The sequence below is a fragment of the Balaenoptera ricei genome, chromosome 14 (genome assembly GCF_028023285.1).
Source record: "Balaenoptera ricei isolate mBalRic1 chromosome 14, mBalRic1.hap2, whole genome shotgun sequence".
Taxonomy (NCBI): domain Eukaryota; kingdom Metazoa; phylum Chordata; class Mammalia; order Artiodactyla; family Balaenopteridae; genus Balaenoptera; species Balaenoptera ricei.
The window spans coordinates 90,221,508-90,248,134 of NC_082652.1; the positions used below are offsets into that span (position 1 = coordinate 90,221,508).

At 36.6% G+C, this 26,627-nt stretch overlaps 1 protein-coding gene across 2 annotated transcripts in view; it reads left to right on the forward strand.

Moving 5' to 3' along the window:
- Window positions 1-26,627, forward strand: part of ZNF407 (zinc finger protein 407) — a 417,005-nt gene that overhangs the window by 120,391 nt on the left and 269,987 nt on the right. For both annotated transcript variants that reach the window (XR_009497175.1, XM_059893843.1), the window contains exon 4: window positions 26,506-26,580. Coding sequence is in view for 1 of the 2 variants with exons in the window: in XM_059893843.1 (XP_059749826.1) it covers window positions 26,506-26,580 (75 nt within the window). In the remaining variant the exon portion in view is untranslated. The remainder of the gene's footprint in view (window positions 1-26,505; window positions 26,581-26,627) is intronic.

Sequence of the window (26,627 nt, forward strand, 5' to 3'; positions counted from 1 at the left end):
CTTTAGGAAGTGATAGGGTATTTAAACAATTTTTTTCTTTTGTTTCTTCCTTACTTGTACGATGTAGCTGCAATAGCTCACAGTGTCTGTCCTCACAGGCTTTTCTGCTCAAGTACAGAGACGCTCCACCCCTGTTGTCTTAGCATCTTGTCTGGTCAGCCCCTCCTTCTATCTTGTAAGTGCTGTGGTTTAGATAAAAACTAATATGTTCATTTTTTATATAGTGTGTTTTCAGTGTAGTTAATGACTGAATTTAGAGTAATTATAGATATTTAGGCCAGTTAGGACCCATATTTTCATTGTTCAGAAACCACTAAGAAAGGAAACAAGGACGGGTGGAGAGAAGAGGACAGATTCAGGAGATGTAGGAGGGTGACTGGCATGGTGAAGGGCGGCTTTAGGTTTGGAACCTGGGTGACTAGCTAGAAAGTGGTGATCTCTTAACGAAGGTAGAGAACCCTGGAGAGGGAGCACGTGGCAGGGATTAGGGATTATAGTGTGGGAGGAAAGATGTCACGTTTAGTTTTAGTTGTGCACAATTTAAGGTGACCATAGATTATTCAGGTGGGGATATGTACTAGGTAGCCGGAAATCAGAGTTTAGAGCTTGAAAGAGACATTCAGGCATCAAATATGTATGCCTGTTTGTATGTGGATACAAGCAAAATGATAGTTAAGAATCATCCTGATATAGCGGCTGGAACTATGGAAGTGAGTGATAATGACCACATAGAAAAATATATATATTAAAAAAAAATGGTAGCACAAATTTTCTTTTCTCTTTGCTACTCAGCTAGAAGGGACAAGAATGTGGTTGGTTAGGATTTATCCTGTCCTGTCAGATCTGTGTGCGTGTGTATGTGTGACTGTGTGTGTGTATAAGATATCCCAATTCTCCTTTAATGTTTTGGTTCTTCTTTAGATAGATGTAAGGTAATATGCCGATAATGTGAAGCTTTCATATTTATAAAATAAGAGATCCTCCGTGTTTTTAAATTACTAAATCAGATAAGGACCGTTGTAAGGTTTATTTGAGGTATACAATATTCCCTTTTAGGATAAGTAGTGATAAAATCCTAATGAGTTGTCACAGTTTTAAGACTGTGAAGTTCCCTAATTGGTATTCATACAGGTATTTTTAATGGAAATAACCTCTTGCAATCTAAAATGTTGTGAAAGAAATTTTACTACACTCCTTCTGCCTTTATCTGGAACATTTTGTTTTCTTAGATGTTTATATATTGTGTCTGTTGCCTCTAAAAGAACAGGTATATTATGGTTTATTACCTGCTTCCTGCTTATTAGGCACGTTTTTTCATATTTTAACATTTTTGAAATTGTGATGTGTTTTGAGTTAATTAGGGCATAAATGTGGTGGTACTTTTTCACCTTTGGAACAGGATGTTATTAAGTCATTTGTCTGTCTCAAAATCGATACTCAGAATCAGAATGAAGTAAATACTGTACAACACATTATTGTAACGCATCGCACAAGTGGTTCAGTGTTGTCGCGGGCCCTTTGATTAGTTGATTCCAATTTGGGCTCTCCAGTTATTTCATATTATGGAGTTTAGTGTTTAACCTCTGGCTGGAAACACTGGTTTTCCTGATCTTCAGGCAACAGATTAACCCTGAGAATTTGTTAATGAACTCAGTATTCCTCCCCAAATCTTCTCTTTTATTGGTCACCTACTTAGGGAAATGATTAAAACATTTGTTTAAAAAAAACATAAAGCATTTGTTATGTTTTCATGGCCCTGGGGAAGCTCTGAGCTCCCCAGGGTTTGGGACGTTTTCATTCATCTTTGTATCTCCAGGGCTAGCATCACGACGTGGCACATACTGAATGTGGGAACGCAAGTGGGGTGGTGGGTGGGCTCACGAGCTCTGACCTGACTGCGGCCCGGAATCGGCTTTTCTTTGTGATAGTCCAAGATGTCTATGGACTTGGTGGAGCTCTGCCTATGTAGTCAATACGAGGAATTTTGTAGCTGGTTTGGATGTTTTTCTTTTTAAATAGCATGAGGGTGTTGGCAGAGATATCAAGAAAAATTAATTTGCCTCTGTTATATTTTTAGATTATTAAATAAGGCATTAATTGTAGAATATTTTGAAATTACAGAAAATTCTAAATAAAAATTCTAGCTTAATATTACTGCACAGAGCTAACCAGGGTGAATTTTTAATTGTCTGTATATATTTACTTTATTTATTAAATTATCCATTTCGTTTGTATTTACGTATGACATGAAATTGAAAACAATGATTTTTTTCTAAATTATTCTAAAATGTTTCTCTTTAGTTCTCTTTAACTAAATGGTGTATTGATATATTCTTTATTGTAGATTTCTAACTTGTCTTTCATTTAAACCTAAAAAATAGATTTAAATCGTGGTCCTTCTAACTAAATCAGTCCATTGTGAGAATATAGGTTTATGTTTGGCACAGTTTTCTTTCACTAAAACGAGTTACGTTTAAAAAATATTAATGCATGTACATTTTTCCGCTTGCATTGCAAAGGACGACAACTGTAACACTTCTTTCACAGAAATACAGCGGTAAGAGTTCTTACAGCTATTTGTAGACGTGTGGGAGTCTGTCTCAGAGCGTGTGTGTGAGGATGACTTTTCCTAGTTTTAGAAGGCGCATTGAAGTTATTTCTATGCTTTTTACTCCTTGATGGATTGGAAAATGTTGATTTTTCTTACCACAGAGTACCAAATGAATAGTAAGGGTTCATTTTTCTCTTTTGAGGGAATTCTCGTTTTACTTTTTATCCACTCCTTTTAATCTAAAATTTGAAACAGAAGTTGTGTTCTGAATACCCACTGTTGTAGTGCTTAACTAGTTAGAACATACTGTACCTAAGGCCATTATATTGACAAATGCCATCATATATAATTGCATTATTATATTAAGGTTATGACATTGAAAGTTTGAATGTTAGGTTTCTCCTTTTGAAAGCAGACCTGGGGGTTGTAAAGGAGGGGCTGGAATTGTTTATAGAAGAGGTACTTCCTTTTAAATTTTGGATTTTGGACTTGAGTAGAGTTTTGAGGAAAAGTGTAGTTTGTAAGATTGATTCTTAGCTCTTCTGGTGTTGCTGGTATGTTAATATAATTACAGCTTGAATTGCTGTTATATTCCTTTTATCCAAGTTCCCTGGGGAAGCATCAGCTGCTCCTGCCTTCCGGCACTCGGTCATCTTGTGTGTGTTAGTGCGGGCCGTTATCTATGGATGCCAAGCTGAGGAGTGGTGAAGGTCAGTTTTTCCCACACATGGAGACCACTGGTTTCGGTTGGACCACACACTGTTGTTTGGACTACAGTGGTCTCTTCTCACTGTGTGTTCAGTACCATTTTTGGGATGGGAAGAGTCATTACTTGTGAAAGGCTCAAATGGAATTTTAGATAATGTTATTTAGTTTCACTGGTTGTAGATATATGCTGCCCATAGCTTGTAAATATATTTTTAATTTTCGAATAATGGAAACACATTTACTGTTCTTATATTTAGACTTATAGGAGGTTTTCTTAGGGGAGAAAATTAGAACAGGGCAAGACCAAAGCACTTGGAAGTTGATAAATTTCACAGAGAAATTTTTGCTGCAATAGAAACGATTAAAAAAAAAACTTAAGTTGTGTCCAGTAATCACAAAAAATTGGAAACAACCCAAATGTTCATTACTACCACAATATACCATTTTTGAAAAACTCAAAAATAAGCCAAACTAAGCAACATATTATTTTATTATTTTATAACATTATAAAATATTACATTATTATATTACAATTATATTAAAATCACATAATAATATTATAGTTATTATATTATTTAAGGATATGTACATATGTGGTAAAACTATAAAATCAAGTAAAGGAATGATAAAGTGATTCTCCATGTAGTTGTTTTTCAGAGTAGGAAGTGAGATGAGATGAGGGAAAAAGCACACAGGTTGCTTTATGTTATACTTCATTCTTACCTAGCAGTTATATGTGTTCTTTGGTTGATGCCAAATATTATTTAAAGAACACATTTTTCAAAAACAATTTTAATTACTTTGTTGTCTTAGTCCATTTGGGCTGCTATAACAGGATTCCACTGGGCAGCTTATAAACAGCAGATACTTATTTCTCATAGTTCTAGAGGCTGGAAGTCCAAGGTCCAGGTGCCTACAGATTTGGTGTCTGATGAGGGCCTGCTTCCTGGTTGATAGACAGCCGTCCTCCTGTGTCCCCACGTGGCTTCAGGGGTGAGGGAGCCCTGTGGGGTGAGGTCTCTTCTAAGTTCACTAATCCTATTCAGTGGGGCTCCACCCTCACGACCTAATCACCTCTCAACATCCCCACCTCCTGACACCACATTGGGGGTTAGGTTTCAGCACAGGACACACTTTCAGGCTATGGCACTCGTGGAGAGTCATAAGTGTACCCCTGTTGCGGTAAATGAAAAACTCCTAGCATTATACGAATCACTATTTATGTCTTCTTGGATATTTTTAAGTTATTTTAGTGGTGTAAGGGAAAGTAAGCCATTAGGTGGTAATTTGTTTGATTTGGACAAAAGGAACTAAAAATTGCTAATTCATGGGCCAATAAAAAAATTACTCTTCAGTGACTTCTGTATATGTTTGGCCAGCAATTATCAGAAAAAGCTTATGCAGTCTTTTGGTGTTCAAGACATCAGTATTCAAACAGATTTTCTTCCATCGAAGTTACACATGACAGTTTAGTTTAAAATCAGCTGATGTATCATTGCTGCATTTTTTTTTTAACTAAGAAACATTTAAAAAACCACTCAAAGTTTTATTTTAAAATAGCTTATTGATACAAATAAGATTTTGATTCTGCTTCAGTTTTTATCCCTTTTTATTTTAAAAGCTAAGGGAGAAATTTTTTCCTATGACTTTCAATCTATAGAAAATGAAAAGAATTTTAACTTTATGGTGGTAATCATAAACAGTACATTAGGTTTTCTATAATAACATGTACCATTAAAAAGCTTCATTATGGCAGTATCTTATGATCTTTACATCGCAATGAGAAGGAAAGAACATTATTAAGCATGAGAATTTCATGGCATTTTTACCTGTCCTGGGCCCTGTAGTGTCAAAAGTATAGTGCAGTCCCTTCTGCACCAGCTGACAGACACAGGCAGCTCTTGTGTCACTGTGTTATCACCTCGTGTAACTGGAAGTACTCCCTGAAGCCAGCCTGTGTCGCATAGTCCTAGATGATGTCTTCATGGGTGCTGACCATAAAAAGTTCATCAAAGTAATGAGGCGAGGAGAGAGCTTGGTGCTCATGGGCAGAGCTCAGCACCAAGGAGTATGAACTGGCTCCAGCTGTGACAATAAAACAGCAGGTGGCTGCTGTCATTAGGGGTGGCAGATGAGGCAGGGGACTAACATGCAGCCCACAAAACTCTCATTTGTTAGCCATCGCCACTGTACCATGCAAAATAGCTTCCATCTCAGTCAATTTTACTTTGCAAAATATTATACATAGCCGAAGGGACGCTCGAGCCCTGCGTACACACATCTCCTGTCTTCTCCTGCCTCTGGTCCGCTCTGGTCTGACCTTACCTCACTCGACTTTATCTTGCCTTCAGTCCCCCTCACCTTTTTGCCAGAAAGCATTACTTTATCAAGTCATGTTGAGTATGGCCTGTATTATTCCCATAATCTATTTGAATTTTTTAATAATGGTGCCTTCCTTGCCCAAGTGCTGCAATTATTTAGTATTTGGGGATGTTTACTTTATAAATGATGGTAAAATGAGATCCCACTCCTTTTGGATTTCATACTATCCTTATCATCCCCTGTGAAGAAAGTCAAACTTAATGAAAGAAACAGAAGAAACAAAGCAGTGATGTCCAAAAAATTTTCATGTATTTATTGTTCGAGGTGGCTGTACCATACATTTCAGAATTTACTTTTCTGAGTAATTTCAGTTTAGGAAGTAAAGCGTAGTGTTGTTTTAATAATAAATGGGTTCGTGAACATTTGAGCATATTGTTATGGTTGTGAAAGTACAACAGCAGTCCCAAGTTTTAATATCTTATTTGGGGAGTAAAAACTCTAAATAATAGAAACCATTATTTTTCCTTTAATACTGTAGGGAAAGGAAATTAAATTAGTTTGAGAATAAGAAACTGGAGAAACAAAGCATCTTATTGCCAACTATAAAAGTTAGATAAGTATGAAATTCTGTCACCTTTCTTTTGAAATTTTCTAAAGCAAACAGAGGCCAGAATTCATTCTGCAAAGAAAAATATTGTTAATATAGAATCAATTTTGTTTGTGCTTATTGAGAGGAGAAATACAACAGATAGTTTAACATTTGAAGAAGAGTAATTCTAGTTATTTTGTAGCATGTCTGTTACTCCTGTGTGTATTAGTTGGAAGAGTTTTTTTGTCTGTTTTCTTGGTTTGTTTTTTGTATGTCAGTAGACACACGTGGATTTTTTAAAATTTATGAATCATTTCCATAATTATTATCTTTGGGGCTCACACGGGAGCCTGTTCACGTTGTCTTCTGCATCCTTTTGATACAGCCTGTCATTCTTTGAGTGTTTTCTTATTTCTGGCACAGCAAGATATCCCAGGCCTGGGATCAGCTTTTTTGCCAAGAGTGCTAGATTCTTTTAATGAAGAATTGTATTTCTTAAGCCTGGGTGCTAGGTGAGTTCACTGGTTTTGGAATTTTTTTTCAGTGAGCAGACTTTTTAAATTTCCTACAGGATTGTTTACTAAAACATATTTTCCATTTACAGCTCTGTTCTTACAAAAAAAATAATAAACACATTGAATACTATTTAAAATCCATACCATTGTTTTCCAGTTCCTTTATAATTTGTCTGTGAAATACCTTCCAGCCTCACTTTGCCTACATCCATGCTGTAGCCTAGACACAGTCCTGATGTTCTCAAATGGGTTTACCTTTTCTCATAATTTCTTTCTGCCAGAAACTGCCTTCGCATAGAAAATTCTAGTTATCTTTATGTTTTACTCTTTTGAAAGTATCCAGAATTCTTTCAGGCATTACTAAATCTCACCTACTTAATCATTTTACAATATTTTTGACCTGTCAAAATAGAAGATACAAAATGACATTCTAGTTAATTGTTTGTATCTCTCTTTTTACTGATACGTAATATGTGAAAACTTAGAATGAATACCTAAATGAGTGGTGTACTGTGCTGTTTGTGAGCAGAGAGAAAGTCATTCACTGTTCAGCTTGATTCATCTGCACATAATCTACTTTCTGTCTGTATGGATTTGCTTATTCAGATTGAATCATATAATATGAGGCTTTCTGTGCCTGACTTCATTCTTGTGACATGTTTTCAAGATTTATCTACGTTATAGCATGTATCAGTACTTCATTCCTTTTTATGGCTGAATAATATTGTATGTTATGAATACAGCACATTTTCTCTATCCATTCATCATCGTATGGGCATCTGGATTATTTCTACTTTTTGGCTGTTATGGCTAATGCTGCTGTGAATATTCATGCACAGGTTTTGTGTGGACATAGATTTTTCAATTCCCTAGGGTACATACTTAGGAGTGGAATTGCTGGGTAATGTGTTCATTGTATTTTTTAACTATATTGTGTTCCAGTCCATGAACATGGGATATCTATCAATTAACTTAAGTCTTTAGTTTCCTTTAATGATGTTTTACAACTTTAAGTGTATATCTTGCACTTTTTTGGTTAAAATTATTTCTAAGTATTTAAAATATTTTCATAATTTTATTTTTCTTTATTGTTAAGTGCATAGACTACCACTGATTTGTTGAATATTGATAATGTATCCTGCAAAATTGCTACAGTTGTTTATTAGTTTTGGTAGTTTTTTGGTGGATTTTTTAGGATCTTCTATGTACATAATTGTGTCAACTGTGAATATTTATCCTTCTTTCTTTCCAATCTGGATTACTTCTTATCTCTTTTTCCTTGCCCAACTTCCCTGGGCTACAGTGTTGAATAGAAGTGATAAGAGCATAAATCCTAGCTTTGTTCCTGAACCTAGAGTGGTGGCATTCATTTGTTCACCATTAAGTACCATATTAGTTGTGATTTTTTTTTTTTAATTTTGTAGCTGACCTTTAGTTTTGATGATCTTCTCAAATAACCAACTTTCAGGTTTCTTGATTTTGGCTATTTTTCTTCATTTTTTATGCCACAGTTTTTATTTCCTTCTATCTGCTTGTATTGGGTTTTGTTTGTTTTTTTTCTAGTTTCTTAACATGGATAGTTAGGTTGTTGATTTGAGATATTTCTTCTTTTTAAATACAGATGTTTATAGATATAAATTCTCCTCTCACCACTGCTTTAGCTGCTTATAACTTTTGGTATGTTCTGTTTTTGTTTTCATTCATCTCAAAGTATTTTTAAATTTCTTTTGTCTTCTCTTCTTTGATCCATTGCTCGTGTAATAGTATGTTATTTAAACTTACACATATTTGTTTATTCCCAAATTTCCTTTAGGTATAGATTTCCAATGTTATTACATATGGTTAAAGGAAATAAAAGTATTGTATTTATGATTTAACTTTGGGAAAATGTATAGAGACTTGTTTTATGTCCCAACATATGGACAATCCTGGAGAATATTCCATGTACACTTGAGATATGTTTAAAAACACAGTGTACATACCTTAATTACAAATTTTTATTTCTAACAAATGCTAACCATTAACTGATCCTTCAGTGAATTGTAGTTGAAACATCAAAGACCACTGATCGCAGATCACTGTAACAAATATAATAATAATGAAAAAGTTTGAAATATTGCCAGAATTACGAAACTCGCCCACAGAGACATGAAGTGAGCAAAGGCATTTTGAAAAATAGCACTGATAGACTGGCTCAATGCAGGGTTGCCACAAAGCTTCAGTGTGTAAAAAAGGCATTATCTGCTAAATGCAATAAAGCAAAGCATGATAAAATGAGATATGCCTGTAGTTGATTTATGTTTTTATTCTAATATTCTCTTTCCTTTTTTATCTTCTATCTAGTTGTTCCCATTATTGAAAGTGGGATTTAATGTCTTCAACTCATATTTTTGAATTTTTCTCTTTTTCCCTTTAATTCTGTCAGTTTTTACTGGATGTAGTTTCGGGCTCTGTTGTTAGGTGTGTATACGATCATAATAGTTATGTCTTCCTAATGGATGGACATTTTTATCATTATAAAATGTCCTTTTTTTCCCTCCAGTAGCAATCTTTGTTTTAAAATCCATTTTGTCTGATAGTAGTCTAGCCACTGCAGCTTTTTTTTTTTTCTGGTTATTGATTGCATGGTATATTTTTTTCATACTTTCGCCTTTAATTTACTTGAGTCTTTGAATTTCATGTTTGTCTTTTGGCAGCATATAGTTGGATCATGTTTTGAAAATCCACTTTGCTAGTCTCTGCCTTTTGATTGGAGCATTTAGTCCACTTATATATGATGTGATTACTGGGAAGGTAGAATTTACATCTGCCATTTTGCTGTTTGATTTCTCCATGACCTTATTTCATTTCTGTTCCACTCTTTCACCATTAATGCTATCTTTTTTGTGTTAAATATTTTCCTGTTTACCCTTTTAATTCCTTTTTTGTATGCATACATACATATAATATATATGTATAGATGTAACACATGTTTGAGTTTACATACGTGCATACCTTCTTTGCGTACATATATTAATTGGGTGTGTATGTATAGTATGTAACATATATGACTATTATATTTATTCATATATGTATACACACATATATGTATATTTACCTTGTAGTTGAGTATTAGTATCTCAAGTTAAAACAATCTAGTTTTGATGAATACCAACTTAATTTCAGTGCTGTACTACTTCCAGTGTATTACTATCCAACAGTTTCTATGTTGAAATAGAAATTATTTTATTAAAAAATTTTTTTTTTACTTAATAATCAGAGTGCCATGTTGACTTTTTCAATTTTTGTGTTTTAATATACAAGTCCTTTATCAAATATATGATATGCAAGTATTTTTTTCCCCATCTGTGGCTTTATTCTCTTTAGAAGAGGAGAATTTTAATATTTTGATATTATTAAATTCATATATTTCTTCTTTTATGGATTTTGCTTTAACTGTAATATCCAAGAAATCTTGGATACAAAATAAATAAATAAATAAAATTAAAAAAAATAGAATAGACATAAATACTAAAATAAAGCATATTTAGTCAAATCATGGTTTCCCTTTTATTTGTAAAAAAAAAAAAAAAGAAACCTTTGCCTACCTAGTTCAAGGTCACAAAGATTTTCTTTTGTATTTTCCCCCAGAAGAGTTATAGTTTTAAATTTTACATTTAGGCCTGTGATGCACTGTGAGATAGTCTTTGTAAATGGTGTAAGGTATTAAATGAAAATAATTACCATTTCTTTTGGTCTTCATTCTTTACTCGCATTGTGTCTATAAATCTGCTGTTATCCTTTGGTCCTCTGTATATAATGTGTTTCTTTTTCTCTGGCTACTTTTAAGATTTTCTCTTTATCATTGGTTTTCTTTATATTTGCTTTATTTGTAGTTTGTTGAGCTTTTTGTATCTGTGGGTTTATAATTTTCATTTAATTTGGAAAATTTTTGGCCATGATTTCTAAAATTATTTCTCTCTTCCAGTTGCATTTTTGGGCATTGCGGTTACATTGCTTAAAATTGACAACTAATTCTGTTTTCATTTTTAAAAAATTCTTTTTTCTCTGTGCTTTAATTTTTTAAAAAATTTCTATCCTGATTTCTTCTGGTCCTCTATTCTGCATGTCAAAACTGTTATTATTCTCATCTAGTGAATACATCTCTCCCATTATAGGTTTTAGCTTTAGATGTTTGCTTTGCATTTTTTATGACTTCCATCTCTCTTAACTTATCTTTTTGATCATTTGGTATTCATTTATAGTAAGTTTTAATATCCTTGTCTGCTAATTTTAACATCCTGTCTGTTACGGGTTGGTTTTAGTTGATTAATTTTTCTCCTTATGTGAGTCATATTTTCTTACTTCCCTGAGTGGTAATTTTTCATTTTATTCTAGTTGTTATGAATTTTACTCTGTTGCTCATATTTATTTTGCATTTCAGTACATATTCTTGGGCCTTGTTCTGGGATGCAGTTAACTCAGCTGAAAAAAGTTTCACATTTTGTGCTTCACTTTTGAGCAGATTCGAACAGTGCTTAGTTTGTGGCTAATTATTCTCTACTACTGAGGCTGACCTTTCTGCACAGGCTTGCAGAAAGTGCTTCTGTGTGAGCACTGAGGTGTGCTGTTCCTTCTAATCTTTTCTGTGTGTTCTTACATTGCCATTGTGTAGTTTCTTCACACATCAACTTGATCAATAATTAGCTGAATGCTCCACGCCTTCCCTCTGCAGATCTTCAGTTCCCTGTATGTGTAGGTCTCTCCTCTCTGTACTCTGTCCTGTGAATTCCAGCTGCTTGGTTTTTATGCGGTCTCATTTCGTCTCAAGTCAGGGAGTCTGCTCCTCTCCAGCTGCCTTCCCCCACCTTGTTACACTGTCTGACAGCTGTCTCTCTCAGATCACTTTCTTGGCCTGATGTCCTGTGTCTTAAAAATTGTTATTTCATGTATGTTGTTAATTTTTTAGTTGTTTCACTTAGGGAAGGGTAAATCTCTATCACTCCGTCTTGTAACTTCTGAATCAGTCAGGCATTTGGAATCACTGTGATGTATATTACTGTGTGTGTGTGTGTGTGTGTGTGTGTGTGTGTGTGTGTGTGTGTTGTGAATAAAGTTAAGGGATTCGTTACAGGAATTTGGTCTTATGCCCCGGTGGGAGCTTTTCAACCAGTCTCTGTAAGGTGTTGTCATTGCATCTGATGTTGGAGGTTGAAATGTACAGGGTAGGCAGTTGAGAAGTGAGGAAGCATGTACCTTAGGGGGAACAAGAGTAAGATGGAACCCACAAGCATGAGCTGTAGCCCTGGAGGACAGACGGAATCCCCTGAATGTTTTCACTGTCTCTGACGTTGGGGCCCAGGAGGGCTGGTGGTGGTTTTTGCAGCAGCTGGCCTCTTCCTCGGTTGCTTAAGCATATGCAGCTGTACCAGGAGTCAGGGAGGCTGACGGAGGCCCCTGGTTGTGGAGAGTAGAGTTTGTTGTTGCCTTATGACAGTCAGGTGATCCTGGTGATAAATGACAATACCCGTGAGCCATGGCTCCACTTCCGCCCTCTGTATGTCTCACCAGACTCTCTCCTGGCAGTCCCCACATGGGTACCTCTTGGGCATGGAATTCTGGGAAGTGTGGTTTGGCCCGTCCGTGTCGTCATGTTGCAGAGCCCCAGGACCCTACCCTTGCCGAATTTGGACCTGTGTACATCATCTTCACCTGCATTTAATATCTCATCTAGACAGAAAGGATGCTCTGCTTCTACCTAATGTGATGCACAATCCAGTAGACAACCAACCTTGACCCATCCCTTGCAGAGGACACACAAGCCAGTTTTTGTTTTTGGGGGATATTCATTCTTCTTCTATCTAATTCACATTTTCTCTTTGCTGTCTGTGACTGAAATAATGAGTTATAAAAGTAACATTGTTAACACATCTTATTTTAGATAAGGGGATTAAAAAAGGGAAAGAAAATAATCCTGAATTTATTATTATTTTAAAAGTTTCCGAGTGTTTCTTATTTCAATTGGTTCACTTAGTTCATTTTATTATAAATTGTTATGGGAAAGTAAGTCACCCAGAACTCTTATTAATTGACACTTCTGCATCTCTTCAATGCAGCAGTAATTGATGATGATGATTATCTCCCTGAAACACTCCATGTTTTTGATATGCCTGATGAATCATTAAATAAAGATTAAATTCTGTTCTGTAAAATTTTATTATTAAATGCATTCTATTGTGTTCTAATTTTTTGTTTAATTATGTTCCTCAAAAGATATTTATCTTAACTATGTGTGACCCTTGATGTAAGATACAGATTACCCTTATCTGCACATGCCTCATGATGGTGTGTTCATGCCAAATGAGTTCAAAAGTAGATTGTATCATTTTGAAATCTCAGTTTTTGGCTCTTATTTATAAATAGCTCAAAAAACATTGGTTTGGATAAACATATTGAATTGGTATGACCAGTTTCAGTTCATTTGCACATAAATTGCAACTTGAATATTCTTGTTTGCCAAATAATATTTTGAAAGTAATAAATTCAAAAGTCCCCCAACTCAAAATTGCCATTAAACCACAAGTGCCTTTACGAAGTCTTGGAAATAGCGCTTTTGGACAGTTTAGCACTTCACACTGGCTCCTTCTCTAATGGAAATTACCAAAGAATATTTCTTACTGAGTGTTAGATCATGTGTGAGGCTTTGAAGCAACTGTCTGCGGGCCCCTGTGGGCTCAGCCATTTCCCGTTTCCTCTCGGACAGGACAGGAACCAGGGAGTGGTCACCACCCTCCCCCTGACGTGCCTGAATTTCATGTTATTGTATTGTCAGTCTACACAAAATATCCCGGAAGAAATTTGAAGACAAATCACATGTAAAAATGGAAATCCCTTTTTTGGTGAATTTATTGATTGCTGTTTTATTCCTTGACATAAGCACCCTCGTGTATTATAGCTCTTGCACATTTAATCAATAAAGACAATACCAGAATTACATGCTTGGATAGGAAGAGACTCTTAATTTATTAATAGCGATCATTTATTGAGACTTACTGCATTTCTTGCAGTATCTAGGTACTTTACTATACGTTTCTATATACTGTTTTACAGAAATATTTCCATTGCTGTATTTAATTCCATTATACCCCAATTTCTTATTTGGAAAGTGAGGTCAATAATGCCATATATCTGATAATCCTTGGCAAATGTTTATTACCCTATTTAGCACATAGTATTCACTCTCCAAAATGGTATACTTTCTTAGTTTTTATTTTTTACCCCTTGCGTAGCCCTATGAGGAAGTCTTCACATCCTAGAAGGAAGACCCGGGGATTCAGGGAGTCCCATGCACCGTGCAAAGCTCCAGTGCTTGTGCTGGGTCCTCTTCTTCCTCCTGTTCTAGGAAGAACCCTAGTCTTCATCATCACTCGCTCGCTCCCGGCACTCCCAGAAGCCCCGCCACACTTCCTGTCATGTCACGTCACAGCAGCCCTGGGGAGGAGAGGTGGTGTCCTCATCCGGTCACGGTATGGCTGGACTCAGCCCCAGCCTGCACTCTGGGCCTTGCACTGCGCTTTTCCCCAGGGTGCTGCATGTATTCGGATTTCTGTTGACCATATTAACGGTTTCCTTTCCCAGGATACTATCTAACAGTAACCGGAGCTCCCACCCTTGTTTGCAACCTTCAGAGGGGTTGAGGTAGCTCCAGGTAAAGGGCTCCTTGGGAAGGTTTTCAGTGCATATAGCTCATGCTCAGAGTCTTCTGTCTCACCCCTTCCTTCCTTCCTTCCTTCCTTCCTTCCTTCCTTCCTTGTCACACTGGGACCATTTGAACATGTCTAACAGTGTTAGTTTTTGCTTCCCCTTCTATGTATCATTTCATTGGTTATGGCAATCCTCATTCTGTAGTTTATCACTAATACAGTTGTTTACTAAATTCATTGTATCTTTTTTCAAAATTTAGGTATCAGTGATTTCATTTTGCCTTACATTTCATTGTTATGATCTGAACCAAGGTCAAGTCACTGTTAATTTCAGACCCTAGATTAGACCAGCTTTTTGCCTCTCCATTTCAGCATCTTAAAAATATCCTGCTTACCCGTGTTGTTTCTTGAACTCAGAAATAAAATACACTTACATTATTTATTTCCTTACTTATTTTGACAGGAGACTTTTTAGTTAAAAAAACAAACAAACTAATGCAGCAGACACCTGAAATAAGGCCTAATACCTTAATTATAATTTATAAGATGAAGAGTGAAAGAACGATTTAGTGATCAAGTACGGTATATGGGCTCTGATCAGACAACCTGTGTTCAGATCACGACTCTGCCATTCATTAGCTGTGCAACCTCGGAGGAGTTACTTAAAGTAGATTAAGTTACTTAAAGTATATTTAAAGCTCCTCATGCTTTTCATCCATCAGTTAGGTTGTTTTAAGGGTTAACTACGTTGGTAGATGTAAACACTCAGAACAGAGGTTGGCAATCTCCCTCTGTACAAACAAGCAAAACTACAAAACAAAAAAATATCCGAATATGTGATTGCTTTCATTATTGTTAAGAATGTAGTTAATATTTGGAAGTCTACAATGTAATATTAAGGTTTTGGGGGTGCAATATTTATAGCTCTGACAATACTAATAATTGCATTAATTGACAAGATCAACTTGCTGAAGGTCTCCCCTTCCTCCTTTTTGTAATGCGGGAAATGGTGTGTGAGTTTGTCTGTGTCTGTGCCACTGCCTCATAGTTTTCTCAGAAGACTGTTTCTGATTGCTCTTGCTAACATTTTATAAAATCTCAAAGCTCACTGCGGGTTTTTGGACACAGAATGCTTACTCTCAGGAGACGTGACACTTAGAAAAGTTTTTGTTTCTTGTGAATGAAAAAAATTTTCCAAGTTTTGTTTCTCCATGGGGATTTTCAATAAACATAATAGCATTTATTTTTATGGAAAAGCAGAGCCATATAGGAAAATTAAAATTATAATTTTAAAGGATTCTTGGTAATTCTAAATTTTGGGATGTTAATTTGTTTTTGAAGGGAATTTCTTTATGTAAAATTACAAGGATAAACATTTCAAATGTGGAAGTAGTCGGTTCTATGTGATGATTATAACCAAAAAAGGCAATAGCATTCTGAGAAATTGTGCCTTAAGATACTTGAGAAACAATGGAAGACATACTTGGTCTGGCCTAGCAATGATTTGGTGAAAGAGTTTGAGAAATGTAGTTTTTAAGTATTATTTAATACCTGTTAACTTCTGAATTTTGGAGTAAACAAATATCATGGAATTGTAGATTTTTCCTTTATTTGCAAGGTAAATTTTTGGACAGATTAGAATTCATTTGAACTTCAGGTTTTTCTGTGTTCCTGTAAGTTAATGTGCTCATTTATAGGTAAGATAAGTGGATGAGAAAAATTTTTCCATGAAGTCATGGTTAAACAGTGTAATTGGAAGCTGCTTTCAAATACGTTGATGATGATATATAATGTATTTCATTTTATGTATTACATAAATGAAGGGTTAGTGCTTCACTTAGGTTTTTAAAATATTGTACAGTGTATTTTATGTTATCACACTAATATTAGCATGATCTTGATTTCCGACACTTTGAGGGTAAAATATTTTATTTTATCTTGATTTTTGTTGATAATAAAACCAATGCAGTTTATCTCAATTGGCTGTTCTTTTAATAATGATCAACATCTTTATATTTATTTCGAAGCATAATTATACTTGTTAACTGACTATACATATTTATTTTTATCTGACCTGTTTCACAGGTCATTAATTTTTAGTTTGTACCTTCAACATATGATAAATATTTTCTTTTTAAATATTATGAGCACTTTTCTAATCTTGGTGAATTAAAAAAAAAAATCTGTCCAATATCAGCAACTTGGTTTTTCACTCATTAGTTTAGAAAGATTCGTACTCATTTAGAACAGCATTGAATATACTGTAATGATTTTATTTGTGAACGCTTTTATTTCTGTAGTTTTTCTTTTTTCTTGTTTTCCATGAGGGTATAATCTTTCATTAGTCAGGGGGTGTGGAATGGTGGGAAGAGCTCCATATAAAGGTCACCAGGCATGAATCCTACTTTTGCATTTTCAGCTCCTTTGCCACATTTTCTTGAAAAAGTCAAAGTCACTTATCTTCTCTGAGCCTCAATTCCCTCTCCTCTCGGGTTGAGCTGATAATGCCTCCACCACTTACTCATTCAGTTATGCGGAGCCATTGAGGAAGCATAAAAAGTGCTGTGTAAAATGTAAAGCATCATTTTGCTTCAAAAACTTTTACTTATTATAGAAAAACAAAGAATATAAATAATCTAAAACTAGATCTCATATCAGAGTGAATTTGCCTGGTATTTGCTTTTCTTTGTATATATTTGTATGTGTATATGTGAGAAAACAAAAATGCACATACATATATATACATGGGATTACATTGTATGTAGTACTTTTGTCCCTTTTAAATCTAATATCTCCTGAGAAACGTTCTGTATCTTTTACTGATGCATAATATTCTAATAATGCCACTACTATTGCACACTTAGGGTGTTTTCATTTTTTTGTTGGAATAGTTTTTGGCCTTCATTTAAGATTCTTTCTTGAGGGTACATCCAGAAGTTGGAATAACTGGTTATAGAATGCATAACTGGAATAACTGGTTCAGAATGACTATTGAAGACTAATATTTGTTTGCTTAGGACTTGGTGCTTTATTCAATTCAGAAAGGGAAGCATAAAATGTTTATGAGCTAAGCTGCAGTATGAACATATTTATAGGAAGATTGTGTGATGGTGGTATATAGGGTGAATTGTAAAGGAGAGCACCTTGAAGCTATAGCACTTCAATAAAATGGTTTGGTCTTAGCGTAATTATAGTAGAGAGAGAGAAGTACGGTCTTGAGAGGGAGCAGTTGTGAAGAAGCAATTGATGACTTATAAACATGAGAATATGATTATTAAATTGGGAAGCTGGTACAGTTGGTAGAATTAGGGAGGTCTGGAGCAGCCCCTTAGTGAGGGACGATCATGACTGAGTGTTGGATATGTTTTAAGGTATCAGCAATTCAAACAAGAAGAAGGGCCCTTGCAAAGGCCATGGGTGGAGATGTCAGTCACTCACAAAGAGGTTATGCACTGAAGCCCAGGAATTGAACTATACCTTTGAATTAAGACTGTATACGAATAAAAGTGTCGCCCTAAGAGGATGAGAGGAGGAACCAGAATTGACAACAGTGAGAAGCAGGAAGTGCTTAGAAATGGGTTAGAAGAACTAGCACCAGAAGCCAAGTTATTAGAGTTTAAGAAAGTAATAGTGAGCAGTATATTTACACCTTAATGATTCACAAAAAAGAATTATCTGAATAGAAAGTTTTGCTTCTATAGATAAAATGTGATTTGTTTACAGAAATGTATTTGTATACCACTCGAAAATATATTACAAAGTATTGTAGAATAATGAAAAGATATGATTGATTGTTATGACGAATGCTCATGTACCAAGTGTGGCCATTACAGTTGAGATCCTCTCTATTTCCTTTCCTGCCTGCCATATGGTTGTTTATTTGTGTTCATTGATTTATTTCCTACCTTTGTATATTGAGAGGGCTTGGACTCAGAGATATTCCAAACAGCAGCTGTCATAGCTAGCATCTAGGTCTTGCCTTATAAATACCACTCCTTACTCTAAGAAACCAGGGCCGATCCAGGTCTACAGCAGGGAAAGGACATGGTGAGCCTGGAACATCTTCTGCTAGAAAGTAAGGAAGAGCCTGAACACTAAGAGGAGTGATGTCAAAAGGACATAAAAGCCAGCTTTAAGGGGCTTCCATTGGCCAATTTTGGGATAGTATGAGAATTACAAAGTATAGTTACGATAATTGATTATGAAACATGGCATAAAAGCGAAAATCCCAGAGTCCATTTAAAGTGCTCTTGAAAGAGAGCTAGAGAGAGCAGATGAGACAGACAAGGGCAAAATCCTGAAGTTCTTTCTAGAAGAATGCCAGCTAATAAATGTCGAAGGCGTGATAGAATTAGAACACTGCCATTTTGCAGCACTCCTTATAATCATTGAAATGGGTAAGCTTCATCAATGAGCACTGAAACCGTTGGGAGCTGGTTGTTAGGAAACAGGATAGTCACACAATGTCAGCTTCTAGAGGCCACATGCATTCCTTGGCTCCTGGTCCAATTCTTCATCTTCCAATTCAGCAATGTAGCATCTCTGTGACCCTGCCCTCAGAGTCATCCCCCTTTCTCTGCCTCCTTTCTTCTGTCTGCGTCTTCCACTTCTAAGGACACAGATTACGTTGAGTCCACCCAGATACTCCAAAATAGTTTTCTTATTTTAAAGCCAGCTGTTCAGTGACCTTAATTCCATTTGCATGCCATGTAACCTAACAGGTTTCACAAGATGAGGAGGTGAGCATCTTTCAGAAGCCATTGCTCTTGTGATGTAGAGTCACTAGGAGAAATGCACACTTACTGCAATACTGAAAATCTATAATTCATCTGTCTTTTATACCGATACCATTAAATAATTGAAATTATTGTAAAACTATAGTATAAAAATAATCTATTCATTTAAGGACACTTTCAGAGTGGTAATACCTTATTAATCATAAAACAGACATATCAAGCAAAATGGTAGCAATTTCTATATATTTTGAATAACAAGGGGCATTTGCTCCAAAAGTCAAATCACATTATAGGTAATATGTTTTTGTGTATCTAAAACTTGAATGATGACCGTGTAACAGCCACTGTGCTAAGTAATGCATTTTTATAACTTTCTGAGATAAGTGTGATTATCCCCACACTACAAATTAGGGAGCAGAGGATTAGTGTGATTTAAAAATTGTGCAGGATCACCCACATGGTAAGTGGTAGACTCAGGATCTGATCTCGGCGCTGCCTGACTGCAGAACCTGTGCCTTATGAAGTGTGAGCCCAGCCATTTTTATGTCCCAGTCTCAAAATTCCTCTGACTCTACAGCGGCATTTTCTAAATCGTGTCCTGAAGACACAGTTCTAGGAGATGTGCGTAGGTCTGCTCTGAGGAAGGTACTTAGTGGTGAGCAGGTGTAGAGAAAGTGGTCCAGTCTTCCTCCCTCGCGTGGTGCCCAGCGCTCACCAGCGCCTCCCTGACTCGAGGTCTGCAGTGTTTTACTCTTCTGATCTGGGACTGTCCAGTCTTATTCCATACCACCCCCCATCCCGACTTCTTTGGGTAACATCCCTGTTAACGTTCTGCAGAACAGTCATCTGTAGGATATTTGGCAATGTTGAGAATCTGGATAAAATCTAAAGTTTTTGGCATGATTTATTAGACCCTTCACAATGAGGATTCTGCTTGTTTTCTTTGTTGTCTCAAATTTTCACTTAATTCTCTAACAGTGTTTCTTGATCTTTCTCTGTTATTTTGTTCCAAACTGTACGCCCTGTTCCATGCACCTGGAATCTGTGCCCACAAGCCAGTTTAACCATTCTGCTCCCAGACTTCGTTGGAACTTTTCTAGAAGCTCCTGCTGTTTGCTCTCTCCGTACCTGCTACCTCAGTCATTGCACCTGACGCTGTTCTATCGTCGTTCATCCTTCTCCTGTCTGTTCCTTGGTTAGGTCTGAATGCTATTTACTTTTGGGTCCCTGGTGCTTGCTTATTAAAACATGTGAATCTTTTAATTAGTGTTTGAATTGAATCACACTGAATGGCACTGTAGTTCCTGTGAACATAGTGTTCCTAAACAGATTCACAGGAGGGCAGGCATGCTCTTCCTGCTAACTTGGTGCCCAGTACTCGAGAGGCACTGGCCAGTGGGAATGAGGTAGAATATTGGGGGTGTTCATTATTTCTTGAACCTTCGAGCCTAGGGTGCTCAATCGCTGAAAGTGGCAAAGGTTTATATAAGGCTAAGAGTGTGTCAGGCACCAGGCATTAATCATGTAACCCTCATGACCACCATTCCATCTTATGTGAGAAAAAACCAAAGGCACCTCGTTAAATAACAGGTCTCAGTTTACAGAGAGAATTAATGGTGGCCCAGGGATGGAAACCCAGGGAGTTTATTTCCAGAGTTATACTCCTTAACTGTCAGTACCATCTTGGCTCCATCTTACTTCAGAGGGAGGAAGGTTGGGTATCACCTGTGAGGTATTCTTCCCGAGTGTCTGCTACATCTGTATTAGCACCTGGAGGATTAATAGGAACCCTGAGTTCTGCACCTGGTAGGAAGGCGAGGGCCTTTTGTAGAGGCCAGAAGGAAAAGTGAAGGGATTGTGGTGGAAGAGTAGGTCCAAAGCGTGACTTGGTTACGCAAAACACAGAACGGTGGGCTCTCTTATAGGGCTCTCTCTGAAGTTCTGACAGCAGACACAGGATTATTGGTGATGCAGTTTTTGTGTAGGTTTGCTTTCTTATGAGATTCTAGGATTTAGAATATATGTATAAACACTTTGAAAAAACCAAATATGAGTTTCTTTTAAAGATATATCAAAATTCAAAGTTTAGAGTTTTGACTCATTCAGGCCATTTTTTTCTCCAAGTTAGTTAAAAATTTTATTTTTAATTTAGAGACCTACCATTCAAAGTCAAAACTATAAAGAGGGACACAACAGAACCTTGGGTTGTTGGACACTTGGATGTGTGTGATGGTCCATTATTCTTTGCTTGTGGCTATTGCTCAGTTTTGGAGTGCATTATTCTTTCTTGGCCCCCAGCCCCCTTCTTGGGGATTAGTGTAAACAGAAATGGGCATCAAATTTACGTCTCAGGTCAGTGGCTTTCACATAGGTAGGCACTGTTGTTTGACGTGGTAGGTTTGTCAGATCTTTGCATCTTGATTTTCTAGGTAGTCTTGCTGCATCTGCTGAAATTTCATTTAAGTTGTTATGCGTATCAGTTCAGATGCTATCTGAACTGGCTCAAAGGAGTGGAGGCTTTCAGAGCTGAAATCCTTCAACTATTTTTTTTCTAGATGTAACTGTGTCACCGACACTATTCTAAAAATAGCAGTACTAATATTAGCTATTATTTATTAAGTTGTCTTTATCTGCTCCTCATGCCACATTGTGTTTATGTTGTTTTATTTAACTCTCACCAAACTCCTATGAAGTATTGCTTTTCTCATGTTACAACTGAGGAGACTGCTACTTGGAGAGTGTTCTTAAAATTCTCAAAGTTACAGGAGCCGTAAATGGCAGAGCCCTGACAGGAGTCACTTGTTCTCACTTGTACTTGAAGTGCTACCAGGGGGACAAATGCTGCGTGGTCAGCCCAACCTGAGGAGTTAACCAGCCTTGACCAGGAACATGGCCACAAGTGTCTGCTCGCGAGGGCTTTGTTTCTTGTATTCCTCAGGTAATCTTGACCTGCTAACCTTGCAGCTTGCTGTTGTTGTTTTTTTAAATTTTCTGGTTCTTCAGCAGTGATGAAAAACTGTCAATTATATTCTTGTTTGGTTCACTCAGCTTTTCACTGTGTGGCCCCTGTGCTCTGACAAGCTGTTTGGGAGGTGTGTGGCACTGGTGTAGAGGGGGAGCAGCTGGGAGAACGGGGTGGATTACTACAGATCCCTCATTAAGACTAAAAGGATAAGTGACTGTGCACGCGTCATGGTCAGATAGTAATGAGTTCTTAGAAATTTTCTTTTAACTTATTGTGTTTAGATTTTAACTTCTTAACAGCAAATGCACTTTCTTTCCTGTAACCTATAGTGCCTACATGGACCTGATCATCAGAAATTTCTGAGGAGCTGGGTATTGTATCTTATAGGCCTGTCTTTCAGGAGCATCTGACCTTATTCGACAGATGAGGGAAAGAAGCAACGTAACAGAAATTCAGGGAAGCTGCTGTTGCTGCTGCTGCGTCTCTTGCCTTGAGTTCGGGAGAAACACAGCCTGTGCACACCTGACTTTTGGCCCCTGAGTTGAGCACCCTGCCTTGCACTGTGTGAGGCGGGAGTGCCAGGGTGCCGTGGCTCTGGGTGTCTCCTGCTTGTCACGTCCCGTTCTCTGTAGTCATGGTTTTGTATTGTATTTGCTTTCATGGGTAAGTCAGATAATCTTCCGTGACTCACAAGTGAAATAATTCTGCAGTGAGAAAATCTGAGGGGCTGAAGGAAGAGGTTTGTATTCTATCTCCATATAGTGTAAGAAAAATTATTTTAAAATTAGGAGTTCAAATCTGAAATTTTTGTACTAAAAAGTAGAAATCTGTAGCTAGTTTGCAAATGCTACTGTTGTGCTGTTCTTTTGACACCAAAAACAATTTCAAATGATGCTATTTCAGGCAGTTATAGATACTTGGAAATCAATCATACTTTAAACAGCACTACTTTTTATTATTTCAAGGTATTCCTTTAGATTGTCAGGCACTTGCCAGATGGATAGCTTCGGAGTATATATTTCTCGCATGAATCTTGCCCTTGAACTCAAGACCAGTAGATTCAGCCTCCTGTTAGAGACCCGTCTTGGATGTCAGTGGGCTTCCTCACTGAACATGTCCTAAAATGATGTTCTCCTTCAGACCAGCTCAGTTCTTCCCAAGCCGAAATCTTTGATTCCTCTCTTCTAGACTCCATGTGAAGTCCCTAGGGAAATTTTTGGTTCTAATCACAAATATGTGTCTAGAATTTGACCAGATCTCTTCTCTACTGCTAGCCCTTGGTCCAAACCACTGTCACCTCTTCCTGGATTATTGCAAGAGCCAGTTAGGTCCTCCCTCTGTGTCCCCGCGCCGCCCCCTTCCCCTGCCCCCGCAGTCTGTGCTAAACAAAACAGCTAGAGGACTCTATTAAAATGCGAGTCCCGCACATCTGTCCTCTGTTCAGATGCCTGCGACGCTTTCCTTCTCACTCAGTGCCAGCCCAGGCTGTATGGCCTACGAGCTCGGTACCTCCCCCAGTGCCCGGCCGCCACCTCGTCCCTCCTCTGCTCCGCGCTTCACTGCGGGCGACCCCACGGGCTCATGCCCCGGGTCTCCGTGGCCGCCCTTCCTCTGTGGCCGGCTCCCCCCCTGCTTGGTGGAGTGTCCAGCTCGCCACCGCAGCCCTGAGCCACCCAAGTGTAGAATGCTGATCCCCTGCTGAGGTTTCAGCTCTTCCTTCTCTGTTTTGTTTTTTCTCCGACCACTTTTCACTCTTTAAGATGCTCTGTATTGTAGCTTTTGTTCTTGTCATCTGTGTCCCTCACTAGGTTTTATGTTTTCCGAGGCAGGGACTTCTCTTTGTTTGATCACCTGTGTACCACAGTTGCCTAGACCGTTCCTGTCTAGGGTAGGTCCTGCTTTTAGCACACGCATTAGCTTGTGCACACGTGATTAGGGGAATCCATGCGGTAGCCTGGCAGGCTGAGTGCTGCTGCTTCGTCCTGATGAGAAGCCACAGGTTAGAGAAGGAAAGCTCCGTGAAGACGCGACTTTAACTGTCTGATTTTGCATCCTACATGCAGAACCTGCCCGTGGCCGGTACATAGTCACCAGTGAATGAATGGAAACAATCAAAGTGTTAAGTCACGTGTACTCATTGGGAGCAAGACATTTCAGTTGTATAGCTTTTCAGATTCCGGATTATTTTTGTTTTATTTCTGGTGGTGTCTAGATTATAAATTTTCCAAAACAACCATTATGTTAAAATATTAATACTCTTAGGATAGCAGTGAAGGATAGGCTCCGTTCAGTAATCACAAATTCCTGGCAATGTTATTATTCATGGAGGTTGGTAAGTTTATTTTAGTCGGTCATGCTTGGCTTATACTGTTTCACTGCAGATGATGTTGAGACTTTTACACTACACATACTTTAGTTAGACCAAATTAAAAGAATTTATAGTTACTTTATGTCAGGTTTTGGATGAATAAATATTTTGCATTTGACTACAATTGAGCTGTGTTTTAGTATTGTAAATTCTTCCCCATAATAATAAAAAATTGTTATTCCTCTAGATAATTTAGTATTATAGACATTCAGCAGATTATGTCAGAATGTTAAGTTATAGGAAGAAGCTTTCCTTCTCTGTGTACTTTAGTTTGTTCCCCTGTGCAGTGTAATATTTTTGTTTTACTTCTTAAACCTGAAACATTTTAATTAATAAAATTTTTGTCTTTTAAAAACTGCACTGTGGTTTCTAAGCTCAGATCTCTTAAATTATACTTGGTCATATAAATAAGCTGTGCTTTGCAACTCTGGGTTCTTAACCTTTGCTCTTTGCTATTAGCTTTATGTTTTTTTAATTATAGGAAAATAGAAGACAGTAGGGAAGTTATGACTTAAATGGACTGTTGTTATTGCTGTATTCTTTTTTAAGGAAATGAAAAATATTATTTATTTTGTTCAAATCAAACAAACAAATATAGAATATCTTATACTGTAATTTTTGCTAAGCACTTAATATCATCACAGTTTGATTCTTTGTATGTAATAATCATTTTTTCATTTTATGGATTGGTGGTGTGATTGGTTATTTATAGTTGTAAAGCATGTGTTGTCCATAGTTGTTACTCAGTGTAGAGAAAAGAATGAATGTTATTTTTAGTGTTATACAAATGCATTACTTGAATAATGGACTCAGTCATTAAAAAAATACAAACATATTATTTTAGCCTCAGAACTGAGGTTCCCTAATATTATATGAAAATAACCAAAATAGACCAGACATGAAAAGGAACATTCACATTTTGGTCTTGGCTTTTGACACACGTCTCTTCCATAAGGCCATAGTACTTTATAGTCTTGTGTTGCCTGTTTGTGCAAACATGTCCAGATGAATTCAGTGTTTAATGTTAAGAATCTTATAACATGCCAATTTGATTTGTAGCCCTTCATATCATAGAATGCTAATTAAAATCATATTTTTGCATATGTCATGCCTTTCATGTACATATGCAAATAGATTCTCTTGCCTTTCAGCTATTAGTAATTAACTTTATGAAGGACAGCTGTAATACGTAATTAACAAAAATGTTTGCAAGCCCTTTTACACTGGAAGTTACAACAGTAAATTTTTCTTTTTTTGCTTATCAAGAGAGCCATTTTAGTCTGATGCTTCTGAATGAGATCTAAATTGTTTTAAATACTCACACAACATAATTAAATTATGTGGTACTATATATATGCAGAAGAGTGGTGCACTATGCACTGGCTGCTGATTCCTGCCCATTTCATATCTATGTCAACGAAATTGAATTAAGTGATCTGATTTGTGTGTAAAATAAGATAGCGTGTCAGGTAATACTTTTTGCTTGTTTTAGTTATTGATACCTTCTGGGCACTTAAGTACATTTTTTTTTGCTTGTATTGCAGACACGGTAAACATTTATATCATTTTAAAAAACCTCTCCAAATAATTACCATGTTTTTAAGGAAGCTTCATGAAGGCTATTCATTTTCTCTTTTACAGTCCCTTAAATGTTTAATAAAATGATATTTTCTCAAACTCATTTCATGATTGAAGTGTGGGATCAGCTAAGGGGCAGGGAATGTGATACTGAGGTGTAGCTTTATCTTTCTGACTAACTGACAGTGAAGGCAGTGACTAAAGAACTAAAATCATCGGTTTGGTCCCTGTTCGTCTACTCAAGTGAGAAAATGAACCCGTGAATTTAAATGCAGTTATTTCTTTTGGTTTCAGGTATTGCAGTATATTAATCTGTATGCAAGCTTTCTGCTTAGAATTTAGTGCCATCGTAATGTGCATTTTCATGTTACATATATATATTTATATATATATATATATAAAATCCATGTCTATTTTTAAAAAATTTAGTATGTATTTCTAGCAGAGAGTTAAGTTTTAGTTCTATAATAACTTTTTTTTTTTTTTTTTAGGGTTGCTTTTGTAATGAAGAAACACCTAAATACTCATCTACTGGGAAAACATGGAGTTGGCACACCAAAAGAAAGGTAATTTTCATCCATTTTTTAAAAATTTATCTAATATAATTATGTTT